The 18,495-nt window shown below is 41.2% G+C and overlaps 2 protein-coding genes across 2 annotated transcripts in view; one reads left to right on the top strand and one right to left on the bottom strand.

Annotated features, from left to right (window-relative positions):
• E2F5 (E2F transcription factor 5) overlaps positions 1–11,327 on the top strand; it is a 28,618-nt gene extending 17,291 nt beyond the window's left edge. The window contains exons 3-9 of the mRNA XM_039526220.1: positions 724–885; positions 4,200–4,243; positions 7,065–7,129; positions 8,656–8,923; positions 9,600–9,800; positions 10,257–10,301; positions 11,185–11,327. Of these exons, the coding sequence (XP_039382154.1) occupies positions 724–885; positions 4,200–4,243; positions 7,065–7,129; positions 8,656–8,923; positions 9,600–9,800; positions 10,257–10,301; positions 11,185–11,294 (895 nt within the window). The 3' untranslated portion in view covers positions 11,295–11,327. The remainder of the gene's footprint in view (positions 1–723; positions 886–4,199; positions 4,244–7,064; positions 7,130–8,655; positions 8,924–9,599; positions 9,801–10,256; positions 10,302–11,184) is intronic.
• A 572-nt stretch (positions 11,328–11,899) lies between these two features.
• Positions 11,900–16,904, bottom strand: RBIS (ribosomal biogenesis factor). The gene is made up of 4 exons (XM_039526221.1): positions 16,764–16,904; positions 16,146–16,262; positions 13,075–13,191; positions 11,900–12,082 (listed from the first exon to the last, which is right to left on the bottom strand). The coding sequence occupies exons 2-4, from the start codon at positions 16,257–16,259 to the stop codon at positions 12,014–12,016; spliced, it is 300 nt and encodes a 99-aa protein (XP_039382155.1). The 5' UTR covers positions 16,260–16,262; positions 16,764–16,904; the 3' UTR covers positions 11,900–12,013.
• Positions 16,905–18,495: the final 1,591 nt, after the last annotated feature.

The following is an 18,495-nucleotide window of genomic DNA, read 5'->3' on the forward strand; positions in this document are numbered from 1 at the left end:
TGTGTGGTGGAGTTGAACAGAGCAGTGCCAAGGACCAGGCAGGCAATGTGCTAGCCTAAGATTCTGTCTATGACAGGGGTCAGCAACCTCTGGGCCAGTTAGTTTACCTGCCGCGTCCGCAGGTTCGGCTGATTGTGGCTCCCATTGGCTGCGGTTCGCTGTCCCAGGCCAATGGGGGTGGGGGAAAGCCGTGGCCAGCACATCCCTCGCCCGCGCCGCTTCCCATCGCCTCCATTGGCCTGGGACAGCGAACCACGGCCAGTAGGAGCTGTGGTCCACCAAAACCTGCTGACGCGGCAGGTAAACAAACTGACCCGGCCCGCCAGGGTGCTTACCCTGGTGAGCCGTGTGCCAGAGGTTGGCAACCCCTGGTCTATGAGAAAACATGTTCCATTGTCCTGTCGCCCCAGTGAGGAGCTAACTAGGGGGAATTGAGCTGGGTACACAGCCCTGACACAGAAAACGCCACCTGCCATGAAAATGGAAAACCATGACTGGAATCCCAACGTTGGCCCCACATTTAAGACATTTTTCAATATTTTTCTACTTAAAAAAGAAAAGCAGGAATTTTACTACTTCTTAGTATTTCATAATCTAATTAATATGGTAGGTTTAAAAAAAAAAAGTAAGACCTACGCTTCAAACTCTCTCTCTCTCTCTGTAGTTTTTTACATTATCATTACACATATTGTGACTGCATAAAATATTGTACCTTTTTAAAAGAGGTGTAGGTGCTGGCTGCAATACAAAAGAAGTCATAGACAGACTGAGGTATCTTGAAGCAGAAATTGAAGATTTGGAACTAAAAGAGAAAGAGCTGGATCAGCAAAAATTGTGGCTGCAGCAAAGCATCAAAAATGTTATGGATGACTCCACAAACAACCAATATCCTTTGGGACGTACATTGTGTCCATTCATGAAATAGAATTCAAGAAGCATCAGTCATATGTTAAAAGGTTGATCACATAATATGACCTGCTCTAGAAGTGAGAAGATACTTGAACTACATGACCAAGGGGGGTTTACTAACTCTAGAAGAAATAGAATTGGTATCAAGCACTTTTCTGTTAAAATGTGATTTCAGTTTTCTTTTACGCTGATAGTGAAATTAACTCGCCTTGTGAAACAAGTGCTATGAGACAATAGCAAGATCCATTAGGCTGCGGAATACACAGTGAGATCTAAAGGAGTAGAAGAAACTTAGCTTGTGGCATTTTAAAACCAAGCTAGACAAAGCGTGGGAAGATATACTGGAGGGAACAATCTTATATTGGCAGAAAGAGGCACTGGATGATCCAATAACAGTGGTTTTCAATTTGTGCTCCATGCACCCTTGGTGTCCGCAGACTATGTCTAGGATTTCCAAAGGAATCCCACCTCCATTCAAAAAATTTTAGGGGTCTGCAAATGAAAAAAGGGTGGAAAACCACTGGTTTAATAGGTCTTTTCAAGTTTTAACCTCTGTGATTGTATCAATGGTAATCTGGAAATAATCCATCTGAAATTTACAGTGGTAATTTTTTAATGCAGAAAATCCAGACTTTTAGCATTAACTGAAATTAATTGCTTTTGTGGTTTAAAATAGATTTAGGATACTCCAGGATACTCTTATTTGGTTGTTCGTAGGATAGGTTATCTAAATCTTTTGAAAAGATATGTGAGTTGACAAACTCCTGAGGCTTGTTGAAACTTGAATTGAAATTATCGTGTGTGTAAACAGGTAATAAGTATATTGTTTAAACTATGTTTGCTCATTATTTTGTAACCACATGTTTAGCATTCTTAGGGCTAGTCTACTCTGGCAATGGTAAAGCGCTTTAATGTGGCAGCGCTTTAACGTGGCTTGTGCAGTCGCGGCAGAGCACTGGGAGAGAGCTCTCTCAGCGCTTTAAAATAACCCGCTTCCACGAGGTGTGTAGCTCCCAGCGCTGGTGCACTGTCTACACTGGCGCTTTGCAGCACTGAAACTTGCTGCATTCAAGGGGGTGTTTTTTCATACCCCTGAGTGAGAAAGTTGCAGTGCTGTAAAGGGCCAGTGTCGACAAGCTCTTAGAGGCTATTGAACAAAATAGGTTATTTGAGATTTTGGAGAGGGAAAAGTGCACTCTTATCTATAAGTAGTTCTAAAGCACTTAACACTATATTATGATTGTTCAATACAAACTGCTCCAGTCAAATCAGTGATTTTTATCAGGGCAGGGGCTGCTTAAATTCGCAGATCATTAACCTGATAGACTGCAGCTCTTCTGAAGTGAATCCAGTAAATACAGATAACATAATAGGTAAGGTCTCTAATCAGCAAAGCAATTAAATGTGTTTAAGTGCTATGCTGAATTGAGGCCCAAATGAGCTGTGAAATTTTAAATTTCCCATTGAATAAAGAGATTACTCTGCATGTGCAACAATCCATTTTTAAATGAATTATTGATTGTGAAGGCACAGTTTGGTCCAGTTTCACAAAGCTCTGAGTGGAGTCAGTTTGCTGAGAGTGCTGGGAATGGAGTGGGATTTGACACCCCAAGCCACCAGAGAAGGTCTAATAGTGAATAGTGTACCAAACCTTGTTAACAAAATAATTTAGTAATTGGAATGTAATTAAATATCTAAAGCAATGTAGGGCTAAGTTTTGTCTTGTGTGATACTGCAAGCTGAATACCTAATAAGCAAAACAAAACCTTGAGTGCCTGGCCTCTACTTCTAAACGCTACAGATAAAATGACTTTCAGAAATCAGCTTTTACTTTTGAAAAAGGGTAGATTTGAAGTGGAAACTACAGTAATTAGTTATAGCCCAGTTGAAACATTGACTAAGAACATATTGCATGAAACTTCAAAATAGTTTATACAAATATATGGCACTGTCTCTCTAGCTGCAAATGGTTTCTCAGGGAAGTCCAGTCCTAAAAAACGGCCACGTGCAGTACTCAGTTTGAAATACTTATTAATTGTATGTGGTGGGATTACAGGATTAAACCCAAAATGTTGTTTTTCAGGAGTTTTGGCTAGGACCAATTTGAAAGGGAAAGCAGGTTTTTTCAAAGTTGTTGTAAGTGTATGAGGATACGGGTGTGTACACAAATTTTTAAAATAGAACTTGTTTTACACCGTTGGAAGCTCTGCCATGCGCTTGCATTAAGATATATTCAGAGCTCTCTGTCCTACTTCTCAACATCAACAGGTTCCTATTTGATGGTGGTTTTTTAAATTACATTTTAGTGGCTTGCAATTATTACAAAATAATTTGTGTTAATGGTGGCAAAGTTAGCAAATATCATTTGACTGCACCAAATTCCGTCAGACAAAATCATTAAAACTAAATCATTTTGGTTCTAAATTATTTAGAAGAAAAACTTACAGAACATGGATCTGGGAACCAGTTTTTTCCTCTCTTGATAATGACAGTGTCTTGATTTTGCTGTAGTTTTTGCACAGAAACAGTAAAACATCTCATAGCTTTCTGTTCTGTTGACTTATCGATAACTATACTTACAGCAGCTGTTTTATTTTTTTCAGTAAAGCAAACAATTCTTTTTCCAAGCTCCAGTGCTGACCTGTGTATTTTTATAGTTGACAGGTAAAACTTTGAATTTAAGGATTTTTAATAGAGAAATTCCCATAGACTATGAATTAAACCCAAGACAAACACAGGATGTTGTTTCCTTTCAAAGCGGCTTCCCTCGCCTATTCTGTAGGCTGCATCTAGTTCTTTGATGGGATATGTCGCGTAATTGGCAGAATTCATCCTGGATTCATCCTGGATTCATGATGGCTTTGGACATACTGTATCATAGTGATATGATATTAACCAGACTTATCAGTAAAAAGGAGATGGTGGTAGTATGTGTGAAATACATTTAAATAACATTTTGGAAACTTTCTAATGGTAGCCTAAGGCCAAGGCTATGCTTGAAAGGCTTTTCTGGTCTAGTTATACTGGTATGCTATATTGACAAAGCATTTATAATGTAGACATAGCTAATATTGACAAAATTCTGCATTTCTATAGCTGCATCCATCTTAAGGGCTTTTGCCACTGTTATGTCAGTCACAGATCCCACTCTTGACCAACATTCGCTATAACAGTAAAAATTTAAAGAGTAGACCTGCCCTAAACAACACACTGTAGGAACACAAACTTCACATTGCTTAGGCAAAAATCTTAGCTTCTTACTTCTTGAAAATTTCCTTGACATAAATCACATTTTCATATGTCACTCATGAAGACATCTGTAATTGCTTCAATGGTAAGTTGCTGCTAGACTGTATTTTTGTAAGATGTTTGGAGCAGGTGGTTTAACCAGGGAAGACAAGATAATAGTAGAGAAGCTAAATGAATTCTTTGCATTTGTCTTCACTGCAAAGGATGTGAGGGAGATTCTGATATTTGAGCCATTCTTTTTAGGTGACAGATCTGAGTAACTGTCCCAGATTGAGGTGTCAGTAGAGGAGGTTTTGGAACAAAGTGATACATTAAGCAGTAATAAGTCACCAGGACCAGATGGTATTCACCCCAGAGTTCTGAAGGAACTCAGAAATGAAATTGCAGAACTACTAACTGTGGTATGTAACCTGTCGCTTAAATCAACTTCTGTATCAGATGACTGGTGGATATCTAATGTAACACCAATTTTTAAAAAAGGCTCCAGAGGTGATCCTGGCAATTACAGGCCAGTAAACCTAACTTGAGTACTAGGCAAATTGGTTGAAACTATAGTAAAGAACAGGATTATCAGACACATAGGATGAACATGATATGATATGTTGGGCAAGAGTCAACATGATTTTTTGTAAAGGGAAATCATGCCTCATTGACCTATTAGAATTCTTTGAGGAGGTAAACAAGCACACGGACAAGGGTGATCCAGTGAATATAGCGTACTTGGACTTTCAGAAAGTTTTTGACAATGTCCTTCACCAAAGGCAAAGCAAGAAGTCATGGGATAAGAGGAAAGGTCCTTTTGTGGATCAGTAACTGGTTAACAGATAGGGTAGGAATAAATAGTCAGTTATCACAGTGAAGAAAGATAAACAGCTGGGTCTCCAGGATCTGTCCTGCAACCGGCACTGTTCAACATATTCATAAATGATCTGGAAAAAGGGGTAAATAATGAGGCAGCAAAGTTTGCAGATGATTTAAAAAAAAATTCAAGATAGTTAAGTCCAAAGCTAACTGCAAAATGTTACAAAGGGATCTCACTAAAAGTAGGTGACTGGGCAACAAAATGGCAAATGAAATTCAAAGTAATGCACATTGGAAAACATAATCCCAACTATACATACAAAATGATAGGGTGTAAATTAGCTGTTACCACTCAAGAAAAAGATCTTGGAGTCACTGTGGGTAGTTCTCTGAAAACCTCCACTCAATGTGCAGTGGCAGTCCAAAAAAAAAAAAAAAAAAGCTGACTGAATATCAGGAAAGTGATAGAAAATATCATAATGCTGCTATATAAATCCATGGTATGCCCACACGGTGAATATTGTGTGCAGTTCCGGTTGCCCTATCTCTAAAAAAGATATATTAGAATTGGAAAAAGTACAGAGAAGGGTAACAAAAACAATTAAGGGCATGGAATAGCTTCCATAGGAGGAGAGATTAAAAAGTCTGGGACTGATCAGTTTTGAAAAGTGATGACTAAGCGGGGATGTGATAGAGGGCTATAAAATCATGAATGGTATGGAAAAAGTGAAGAAAGAAGTGTTATTTACTCCTTCACATAACAGACTAATCAAAAGTAACACAATAATCGGAAGTCTCCAAATGAAATTAATAGACAGCATGTTTGAAAGAAACATAAGGAAGTACTTCTTTACACCACTGACAAACAACCTCTGGAACTCATTGCCAGGGGATGTTGTGAAGGTGAAAATTATAAATGGGTTAAAAAAAACAATTGGGTAAATTCATGGAGGATAGGTCCCTCAATGGTTATTAGCCAAGATGATCAGAGACGCAACCCCATGCTCTGACTGTCCCTATGCCTCAGACTGCCAGAAGCTGGGACTGGACGACGGGATGAAGCACTCAATAATTGCACTGTTCTGTTCATTCTCTCAAGCATCTGGCACCAGCCACTGTTGGAAGACAGGATAGTGGTCTGACCCAGTATGGCCATTCTTATGTTCTCGTGCATTAACCATCAGACTTGAAAGAAAGCTGTTCTCTATTTGCTGTTTGAAACCTCTAGAAATGGGATCTTTTCAAATACCTCTCTCCCTCACCCCAGCCCCTCCCCAAAAACACATATCCTACAATACAAAATGGCTATTTAATGAAGATCTAGAGCCAGGGATTCCATATTCCCACTATTGAGCAAAGTTCTTACAACATACACCTCATTGTTACATACACCTCATTATAATATTAGACCCCCATTTTTTTCCCAGTTACTTTGAATTTAGAAAATGTTTGCAAGTGTAATTATGTTTATAAGAAATGGAACTTACAATACGTAGGTACTTGATACTTTGAAACTACATACTTTGACAGAAGCTACATGAACTATTAGATGTATTTTCCATCTGCAGTCATGGATGTATGGAAGGGGGGCTTGGTTGCCCCCAGGGCATTGTTTTTCCTAATGCAGGCTCTGCAGGACCTGTCCAAGTTCTGTGGGGAGGGGGAGGAGGAGGCAGGGCAGGGCAGGACATGTTGGTCTGACCCACCAGAAGTTCCCCAGAAAAGACAACTTAGGCCCAGGCTTCCATATATTTTCTGGGGACAGCTGCAGCCAGGGGGAATACCTGGCAGTACAGTTCCAGTGGAGCCATCCTACTGGGGATAGCTGAAGCCAAGAACTAGGGGATAAGCACAAAACATCTGCACAGATGGCTCCTGTCCTTGGATATTATGGTTATGAATACATAGATGGACAGGTTTTCTTCAAGCTTTGCTCTCATTCATGTTAGAATTTGTTCCTGAAGCACATCAAAACATGCAGAATTTGTATCAAACTAAAGCTGAAGTGGCATTAGAGAAGAACTATATTTCATTTGAGTGTATGCAACCCAAGAATGTGTAAAATTACATATGGTTAACATTTTCTTAAATTACTACTTCACTAGGAGACACACTTCTAGCAATTCAAGCACCTTGTGGTACACAATTAGAAGTACCTATACCTGAAATGGTACGTACAAACTGTTTGCTTACATATGTGTGGTGAGGGAGGTGTAAGGATGCCTGTGTTGCAGCTAGCAAGGTTTGTTTCTTCGTCTGTGTGGGAGAAAAAAATAGGATTCACCTAATTGGATGTGGACTGATATTGGACTGATATTGGATAAATGGCATTTTTGCACATCTAGACAGACTAAAAGTGATTAGACCTTTCAGTTAAAACAAGATACGTTGGGTTTTCCCCTTCCTCCTTCTCTCTTCCGCTTGCAAAAGCCCAATAGCTGCCGTTTCCCTTCAGGCAAAAAGCAGTGGTGCTTCCTTCAGAGTCTGTCAATGCTGGTCTTTCAGTGGCAAGCTCCTCTCCTCCCAACCCCTGCTGGGCCAAGGAATTTGGAAACCAAAATCAGATTCCCATAGAACAACAGAGTAAGCGGTAGAAAAACTGATTGTCATTAAGAACTAGACCAGATAGCGCATCACAGAATAATAGAGAGCGCAATCTTGCTTTGGCCAAGAAAGATGGATGGGCAAGACAATCTACTTTGCTTCATGTTTTTACTTTCTGCCATCTTCTGTTTCTGTGATACAGTGCTTTTCAGTTTTTCATGCTGCCTACACAGGTGGGGAAAAAGTGGCAAACATTTTTTGTGCAGTTGTGGGAGGATAGTGATTCCATTTAATGCATTTCATATTTTAACTTGAGCAAGGAATGAGTAAAGTCACAGTAACTAAACAAGGAGGTTTTAAAAAATGCCACAAGGTGAACTGCAATGCTAATCTAATGAGACTGTCCTTTGTGCTGCTGGACACAGATAACTTATATTAGTTGTCTTCATGACTGAAATATCTCACCTGTTCCCAAAATAGAAAGATAATGACTTAATCCCATGAACTGGCCAATGGTAGCAGCACTGCACATGCCAAATTGAATCACAAGAACTAGCTCTTTAACATGAAGGCTTCATGTTGACTATTCTGCAGGGAAATTGTCCCCATTAACACTAATTGTCCTGTGTTCACTGAATTAGGGAGAAAAGGATTTGGCTATGGTGGGACAGTTAGTTCCAATTAAGTCAATTTTGCAGATGAGAATTATTTTAGAGAGGCTACTGTATGTCCCAGGGGTCAGGTTTTAGTGGGAACCCTGCTGTGACTCGCAGCTAAGCTTGAATTCAATTACATTTACATTGCACAGAATTCTGTACTTGAGTGCCATGTGCCAGTTGTTAATTATGTGAGAATGTAGAAGAGTTGGAATCTTATTGGTTACAGGGTGTGTTATATTGCTTTTAAGTCTCTTTTTCTGTCTGATATGTGATGTTAACTTAGCATAAAACTGTCTTAATGTGGTCTTATGACTAGAAAATTGTATGTCACCTTGCAATGGCACCTTGAGAATTTTATTCTTAAATAAAAGTTTTCTACCTAGGCAATTATGCGTTTCCATTACTTTCTATGGCAGTCTCTGCATGTAGTTATTTGGCTTAATTGTCAGTCACAAGGAATTGTAACTGTTATTTCAATGTGCTACCTTTAAAGGGACAAAATGGACAAAAGAAATACCAGATCAGTCTAAAGAGTAGTTCAGGACCAATCCATGTGCTGCTTATTAATAAAGACTCAAGTTCCCCCACGCCTGTGGTGTTTCCAGTTCCTCCACCTGATGACCTTGCACAGCCCCCATCTCAACCTGCAATTCCAGTGACTCCCTCAAAACCTACGGCATCTACTGCGAATCCATCAGAGCAGCATGACATTAACCAGGAGCAGCATTTACCACATACCCCAGTAACAGATACACCATCAGGTGGGTCCATGGTTTGTTCACCCCACCCCCAAAAGAGATTTGTTTAGAGATGGGGTAGAGAAAGGGAATCAACTGTTAGCATAATGTAGCAGCTGCTGGCCTGAGACCTGACACCAGTGGAGTTACTATCAGCTGGCTGGAGGTTGCAGGGGGTGGTCACCATTCTCTTCCTGTTCTATGTTCAGACTTCTGTTGAAGTGGATTGTTCCACTTGCAGTTTATCATCCTATACCAGAAACACCTCAGAAGTGATACAGGAACCAGCCCACAACAGGGTTCTTGGCAGTTCCTCAAGGTGATTACATGTGGTGCATGAAAAAGGCTTCAAACTTCTACTGGAATGTAAAGCTTGAACATTTACCTTTGACAAGCTTGTACCAGGACAGTCCCTACTGTTGTTGCAAAAGGCAGTTTTATGTGAAAAGCAGGCTCGGTGAGGGAGATTATCTGAACTTGTTTTTATCACTAATAGATAATCAAATGCCTTTTAGCAGCATACTACAGAAATTGTGAACCAAATCTCTGACGGGCCTTGAGACCTGTGCCTGCTTTTTGAAAGGAGATGACATCTCAAATACTGGCCATGTTCTACCAGTAAGACTTAGCCAGATACAGGTGTGTCTGCATATAGTTTACCATAACAGACTCTGTAATATGTATTTTTCTGCCATTGTAGACAACAGTGTGCAAGAGAACAATACAACTCCAGCAACTCCTTACTCTAGCCTTCCGGACTCCTTGCTGTATACGAGCCTTGCAACAGATGCAACACAAACTACTGCTAGCTCAAATGCCTATCAGGCCTTGCTTCCCTTGGATGTTAATTGTATTCTCAAGCCAAACTCATTTGATATAGCAAAGATGGATGAGCCCACAGGTAAGCAGACTCTCTTTAGTTTAACCCTTACTGACAAAGCTAGCAGCAGATTTCCCAGGGGAGAAGAGGCCAGCAGTTTGTCTTGTCTGCAGCCTTTCCCTTGTCCCTCCTGGAGCTGTTTTCTTTTCATCATTTTGGCTGTGGTTGCTGTCTGGTTTTGGGTAAAGTGCATCCTTCATAAAGGTGCTCCATTCTGGTACATTGCTTACATTCCCTTTGTAGTTATAAGTATTTGTAACCTAAGAATAGCACCAGAAACGGTCCAAAAGGAAAAGTCAAGGGGTTTTATTATTTTAAGCCTAGTAGGATACTGGTCTGGTTGACTCTCTCTACTGCTCTTGAAAGCATTACGTTATAAATGTAGTAGCCTACCAGCTAACACTCTCCATTTCAGTAGCTGTTTAATGCACAGAACCTGGGTTGACTTTCACAAATAAGTACTTTTGTGTTTAACAGGAACTATTAGTAGTGATATCATTGACGAATTGATGTCTTCAGATGGTAAGCATTTAGCATTCCTATTTTTTTTTAATAAGCAGAGTTATATTTTAAGGATGTGATTCATTCATAGGAATATAGGACTGGAAGAGCTCTCCTGACGCATTGAGTCTAGTCCTCTGTTATTGCAGGCAAATGTCATTCATATCTGAATTCATCACTTCCCTAGGTTTTTGTTCAAATCTGATTCCAAAATTCATTACAAATATCTCATATTAAAACAGCTGCTACACAGTCGACATTGCATAGTGTGGACCCTGCAGTAAGTAGATCTAAGTTACTATTAAGCTACGCTATTTACGTAACTCAAATTGTGTAGCTTAGATCGACTTTCATACAGTGTAGACATGGCCTCAGTCTCTTCATGCCTTAGTTTCCAGTCTGTAAAGGGGGATAATAGCATGACACTACCTCACAGGAAAAATACATTTGAAGACCGTGAGGCACACAGATACTACAATAATGGAGGCTATATAAGACAATAGATCCACTGCTAAGTACCAACCACAAAGGCTGCTTAAGTGTTGCTTTGCTGCAGCAGAGGAGACTAATCTCTGTTACACTGTACTGGCTTTGCTGCAGGTAAGATAGCAAAGGAAATTCATTTAAAGCATAGTAAATAAATTTGCATCTACACATTTAAATTATTTTAAACCTTATTTTGGTGGAATTGCACCAGGATCCCCAATGCAGTCCAGTACTTGCAGACAAATATTGCCAAAGCAAAGCAAGTTGTAACATTTTGGACTACTGACACTGGCCACCAAAGTTTTTATTTACCTTCTGATGGAAATGATTTGAAATTTACTGGATGTTGCAAGGCAGAATTTTAATTATAATAGATTTCTGTGATTCTATGATTGATTAAACTGTTCTTGTTTTACAGTTTTTCCTCTCTTACGACTCTCTCCTACTCCCGGAGATGACTACAACTTTAACCTGGATGATAATGAAGGAGTCTGTGATCTTTTTGATGTGCAGATACTAAATTATTAGATTCGGTGGGAACCAGACTGTCATATCTACCTCTAACTTTATAACATTCTAGACTTCTTCATAACCTAAGTATTTTAAATAATGAATGTATAACCTCTTAGTTCACTGACTCTGGGAGTGCATTTCCTTTTGCTTCCTTACTTGCTTCACAAAACACCTTAAATTCAAAACCAGAAGAAAGGGCTTTTATCAATGTTCTCTGGTATTTTTTCACAAGTTACATTAATGTAACTCAGCTTTGAAATCCCAAGTCTCAAGCCCCCCCCCCCCTTTTTTTTCTTGCAGCCTTCTGGTTACCCTAAAAAAAAAACAAAAACAAAAAAACCCAAGGCTTGTCACTTAACAGAATTTTCTTTCTGAAGCTTTACTGCCAAGAAGCTCTGTTTTTAACCTTTTGCTACAATTTTTAAAAAGCTTTCACTGCCAAATTTTGAAGTGAAGGACATTAAATGGGTTATGTTAAATTGTTTCAGTGAACCAATTTTGTGAAGTGCCTTCTGTTTTAGCACTTTAAGTTTCTCACATTTTGACTTCTGACATTCCACTTTCCTAGATTATAGGAAAGATCTGTTTGTAGTTTGTATTAAAGTGTGCCAATGCTTGTATATTAACAAGATTTTTTTAATAAAACTGTACAAACAGAGTATTCAGTGTGTGCCATCCACTGATTTTTTGCCAGTAAATTTTGCTTTTGAAATTCATAGATATTTCATTATGCATTACAACTGAGATAATAAGCTTGCAGCTGCATCCACATCAGCTGGTTCACCTTCCAGGTGCTTGGAAACCTGAAAATAATTAAAAATAAATAAATTAAATAAAGTAGGAAGCTGAGGTTGTATAAAAAATGTGATTGATGGAAGATATAAAGCTAACAAATACTAGCTGTCTGGGATTGATAAGCTTGGTGTATTGGACTGCAAGACTACCTACATTTCTTATAACGTATTCACTTTAGAATATTCACTGCTAGACTAGATGGACCCAGTGGTCAATACTTAATGCTTCAGAGGAAAGCCAATAAAATCTGTGCCCGTAACATACATTGCCAAAATTGAGATAAACTTGAATGCTCTAGTCAACAAAATCTAAAATTGTGAAGGAGATTATTACGGCACGGAGACTAACACACTGTCTAACTTGTTCCAGGGAGATTGCTTGAATTATTAATAGGGCCTCACTAGTGCTCCAGAAAGAGAGAAATTGTTTGAAAATGTTATATTTTTATGAGGAAGCTTCAATTGGAGCAGAGGGAGGCTGATGTTTTTACCTTAAAAAAAAAAGGGGGGGGGGCGAGAGATAATTTTTTCATATTGACACTGTCATCAAATGGTTAGCCAGGAGATCCAGGATGTCTTGCAAAAGCAACCACCTTTATTTTCTATGCCTATTCGTGTTAAGGGTTATGCCTATTTTCTATGCCTATTCGATGAATCAAGGTGTCCAGTTGAAAATCTATTTTATTAATTTTTAAAGCTCACGAGTAAAAAAAATCAACTAAAACATCCAGATATTAAATGAAAAATCCATTCTGGCAACAATCTAGTGATGCTCAACTATTTCCTCTCTTCTGACTGAGAAGGGAGTTTGCGCTCTAAGAAGAACTGCTAAGGTTGCTTGCAGACTCGACATCTCTTCATGATGGGGTCACAACTGTTTTTTTTTTTCAGTCAAGACCTAAAAAGTTATTAAAATTAAACCTTAATTTTGGAATCTTTCTAACCTGAGGTTGCAGCTACCCTCCCAACCAAAGATGCATTTAATAGGACTCAATTATTACCCGAGGCCTCTTTTGAGATTCTGATGAAATGCCTTTTGATAGTTGTTTGACTTCCTTCTGTACTTCAGTAAATGCTTTATTTACCGTTCTAACTTTTTCATCATTCACAATGTTTATCTTTAGAGGAGAAAAAATTGTACAAGTTAGTCAAAGGCAGTAAGAGATCTTAATATGATAAGGCTTATTCATAGCCTATTTATTATACATATTTACAATGTTTATATCTTTAAAATTGCTTGGTGTGGGGCACATTCTTTAAATTATATTTTAATTGTACTACTGTTTGAATGTGTAAATATTGCAGATAGTGAATTTTTAATAGAACTTTCATATAAATGGATCACTAGCAAAGAAATCTAACAAATAGGTCAAAGCTAACTTGTTTATATTGGAGATAAAAGGGGAAGAAAGATTTCCTTCTGGAAATGGAACACATAACAGAAAACTAGTTGAGACAAACTGTCACACCTTCGGTTTATTTTAGCCAATATGAAGAGGCACCCAGTCCAGGCATGTTCTTTATTTCTATCAGCAGGTAGGAAGGTAGGTACCTGTAATTTGTAACTGCTCATCTCATCTTAACTTGATCTAATGGGCCACTTTTCAGTAACAACAGCATTCTCAAATCTGTTTTACTGTTAAATACAAAATACTATATAAAATGGAGATTTGGCTCCACCTATAGATATTCCTGAATATAAGCTTGCTGCTATTTGTCACTGAAAGTTATCTTTGTATCTGAATAACATCCTCAGGTGCCAGTGACACAAAACATTTCCCCTTTGAGTCACTGTTTAAGTCCATAGCTTTGGTAACATTCCAACTTTCTACTAAGTGATTTATTCTGTTTTGTCTAACTTGCAGCAGGAAAGTTAAGACGTCTTTCCTTAAAACACCTTCCTCAGAAAAAATGTGATTACCATTGGCTTAGCTATACATTTTTCCAACAGTTTGAATATATGTACTGGAAAAAATGTCTTCGCTGTTGCTTTATTAGATTCTTAACAGTTTAATTCTGTGTCAGATTATGCAGTTCAGGAGTGACACAAGCTTTGGGAAAACAAAGCCAAGTCTTGGTGGCTAACAAGTCTAGTAAATCATCTGAACAGTACAGTTTTGTCTCATTTTAGAATGAAAGCTCATTAAGCCCGAGATCACATCTTAAGTCTTGCTCAGTGTCATGTTCCCTAGTAATCAATAATATGCTGCAAAACCACTTTCAGAATAACCATCTCCAAGATAAAACAGCATGAAATCCTTGTATTGGGCGTATATCGAACAGTTTTGTGGACTAACCTTCAAGCTTTCAGCACTCATTAAGATAATACAATTAAATTTAGAAATCATATTCCCACCTACAAACTTCAGCAAGAGCTGGTTTAAAAAAAAAGGGTTGTTCAAAAAAAAAATTGTCATTTACTCAGATCCAATTTTCTAGTTTTTAAATAAATTTCCAACCAGCTTTAGTAACAAAGATTCCAGTAACCTAGATTATTTCTGTTGGGTTTTCTGTTTGACAGTGCTTGGTATGTAATCAGTTTTACTGTTTACCCAGTAACTTTTCCCCTTTTTGGTTTTGTAGGTCTTGCAGCAATAAAGGCAAGATTTTTTGTTTGTTTTTAAGAAAACAAAATGGGAAAACCACAAAAATGGGCAGTAAGACTTAGAGGCAAAGGGTAGTCCCCAAAGTTCTTAAAAACCAACAACCCACCCTAGATTTCAAGTTGATTGTTCTAGTGTAAACATCTACTTCTTGTGATGTTTTCTTCTTGTTTGTTTCAAGTAGCTGTGTCAATGGAGTTCCTATCAACCAGTATTAGTTCAGGATATCCACATATAATCCTGTCTTCTGTTCTAGCCCAATAGGTGAATCAAGAAAGGGATAGTGTTTGCTCTTAGTCATCTCTCTCCATGCTCCTTAATGTTTTATATAGTGGGAAACTGAAGGCTTTTTGCCCCTGTTCTATGGGTGATGGGCCCTTCAAATTCACTGTCCATTTCGGTCAATTTCGTGGGTCAGCAGGTTTAAAACAAATAAAAGGAAGTTCTTCTTCACGCAGCGCACAGTCAACTTGTGGAACTCCTTACCTGAGGAGGTTGTGAAGGCTAGGACTATAACAATGTTTAAAAGGGGACTGGATAAATTCATGGTGGCTAAGTCCATAAATGGCTATTAGCTAGGATGGGTAAGAATGGTGTCCCTAGCCTCTGTTTGTCAGAGGAAGGAGATGGATAGCAGGAGAGAGATCACTTGATCATTGCCTGTTAGGTTCACTCCCTCTGGGGCACCTGGCATTGGCCACTGTTGGTAGACAGATACTGGGCTAAATGGACCTTTGGTCTGACCCGGTACGGCCATTCTTATGTTCTTATATGGTTTTAAAAATTGTAAATTTCATGATTTCAGCTATTTAAATCTCCAATTTCATGGTGGTGTAATTGTAGCGGTCCTGACCCAAAACGGAGTGGGGGGGGGGGGAGGATGTCGCAAAATTATTGTAAGGGGGTTAGCAGTACTGCTATGCTTACTTCTGCACTGCTGCTGGCAGTGACACTGCCTTCAGAGCTGGGCAGCTGAAGAGCAGCAGCTGCCGACCAGGAGCCCAGCTGTGAAGGTGAAGTCACCACCAGCAGCACATTAGTAAGGATGGCATGATATGGTATTGCCACCCTTCGTTCTGCGTGCTGCCTTCAGAGCTAGGCCCTCAGTAGCTGCCACTCTCTGGCCATCCAGCTCTGAAGGCACCGCACAAGTGTGGCACTAGTGTGACATCCTTAAAATAACCTTGAGATTCCCCTGCAACTCCCTTTTGGATCAGGACCCCCAATTTGAAAAACGCTGGTCTCACCAGTGAAATCTGTATAGTCTAGGGCAAAAGGACACAAAAGACCAGATTTCACAATCCATGGAGCATTTGTTGTGGCTGTGAATTTGATAGGGCCCTACCCATCGTACTGGTCCAGTGTGGGGTTTGGTTTTTTTTTTTTTAAACTAAAGATGCTTGGTGGAGATCTCAAAAACAACCAAGAAAAAAATGTTTGCACAGGGTTATTACTGTGGCGCTACTAACCTTCTTCAGACTTGTTGTGAACGGTTTAGCTTTATTCTTGGCCTTCAGGGATCTGGTGTTGGCCACGTGGAAGACGCTCTTCGGCTTTGACCCTTTAGCTTTGTTCTTGCCCATGGCCTAGAAGGTGGTAAGACAACGATTGTCACCTTGTAAGTAGGTGGTGGTGTGGGCTGGGGGCCGCGCCAGCTTTTTCACCAGTAACATCGGTCTCTGGGCCTGCTACCCCACTAAGTAAGAGCAGGGCTAGGGGTTGTTTAAAATGGAGTAACTTCGGCCATAAGGAGGCGGGGGGGGGGCGGCTCAGACTAAAGGAGGCTGCGGGTCCCCAGGCCAAGCGGCGGGGTAGCCTAGCGACGGCTGAGCGGCGCTGCGAGCCCGGCAGCCAGGTCGCTGGGCCCGGCCCCGTGCAGGTCCCGGCCCGGTAACGCTCGGGAAAGGGCGGCGGAGGCTTCGTTTCCGCCCCGCCCCCCCCAGCCAGAGTGCGCGGCCGGGCGCGGGCTGCCTCACGGCGGCTCCCCGCCCCACGGACACGCGCTCCCCCGGGCCGGGCCCCGGCAGGCGCACGAGGGGCTCCCCCCGCCACGTGCCCGTGCCCGTGCCCGCGCCCAGCGCACTCACCGCAGCGGCTGCCGTCTGGTCTCACAGGCGGCGGCTGCGCGAGCGCCCTGCGTCATCACAGGCGCGCTCCTGGGGATTTCCCCCGCCCCGGAGGAGGGAAACCCCGATCCGGAGGCCCCGCCCCCGGAGCCGCGCTGGCGGTGCCGTGCCGCGGCTGGGTGATGGGGACGGGGAGCCTGGGGCTCAGGCGGGGGCTCCGCCACTGCGTGCTGCGCAGCTCCATGTGCCCGGGGCGGCCCCACCGGCCTGGGACGGCCCGCTCCTTCCCCCGGGCGGGCCCCGCTGTTCCGCTCCCCCGGGGGCTGGGAAAGAAAACAACGAGGCTGCTCTGTCAACAGCAGCACGGTGCCCACCGGCCACTAAGGCGGGCGTGGGGCTGGAGGCAGGACGAGCTACTGAGGGCTAATGGAGGCTGGACAACGCGGAGGAAGGAAATCAATGGCTCCCTGGGGGCCTGTCCCGAGATTATTAACAACGCTCCCACCCGACATACCGGGAGCAAGCACTAGGGGGTGGCGTTCGCCCGCATGTGTTTGAACTTGGGTGTGCTCTTGCCCTGCTGTTAACGCCTTCCTTGAATTGCACACCAAGAGCCTGGAGCAGGGGTAGGCAACCCGTGGTACCTGTGCCAAATAGGGCAACACGTGATCGGATTTTCAGTGCCACTCACACTGCCTGGGTCCTGGCCCCCGGTCCCAGGGGCTCTGCATTTTAATTTAATTTTAAATGAAGCTTCTTAAACATTTTAAAAACCTTATTTACTTTACATAAACAATCGTTTAGTTATATATTAAAGAGTTATAGAAAGAGACCTTCTAAAAACATTAAAATGTATTACTGGCACGCGAAACTTTAAATTAGAGTGAATAAATGAAGAGTCAGCACACCGTGTCTGAAAGGTTGCCTACCCCTGGCCTAGAAGCACCCCCTGAGATCAATCAGTCACCTGGCTGTGCCAGGCACTTGGCAAGCACAGGGTAACAGACAGTGCTTGCCTATTGACTCAATGCAGCATCCAGGTGATAAATGTTATTTCTATGATGCCATCTGCCTTCCTGCCCACTCCAACAACATTTGAATGGAAATGTAGGACACCTCCTTGCCTAACTTGTGCAATTCTCATGCCTTTTGCTACTTCCTAGATGAAAGGTTTTATATTTAATGTTATTAACCAAAGGAAAAAAAAGGCTTTTGGGTGTTTTACAAAGGCACATATCTGTTTTGAAATGAAACCTCACACAGGGCTAAAAAAGAGGCTGAGATTGTGGGATGCTGAGCTCAACTCTGAGAGGCCACCTTTTCATGCTCTCTGTATATGTATATATCTCTCCTCACTATATGTTCCATTCTATGCATCCGAAGAAGTGGGTTGTAGCCCACGAAAGCTTATGCTCAAATAAATTTGTTAGTCTCTAAGGTGCTACAAGTACTCCTGTTCTTTTTGCACTTAATAAAGGGAGTGGTGAGGGTTGGACAAGCTACAAAATGGCAGGACCTGGGTAGAGAGTGGGCATATCTGTGCTCTTCCCTCCTTATTCTCCACCTGTATCTGTGCTTAGCAACTGAGCAGTTACTCTAGCAGGTCCTTGAAAAGGTTTGTGGTAAAGGAAGCAGAATGTTCTACAATGACACCTACCACAGAGTGTCACCTCCTTCACAGACACCATTTGGCAGAGAGGTGCAATACAGCAATAGGATTTCTGTTGTAATGTAAGCTCTTCAGGACTGAGAT

Source organism: Mauremys reevesii, linkage group 2 (genome assembly GCF_016161935.1).
Source record: "Mauremys reevesii isolate NIE-2019 linkage group 2, ASM1616193v1, whole genome shotgun sequence".
Taxonomy (NCBI): Eukaryota; Metazoa; Chordata; order Testudines; family Geoemydidae; genus Mauremys; species Mauremys reevesii.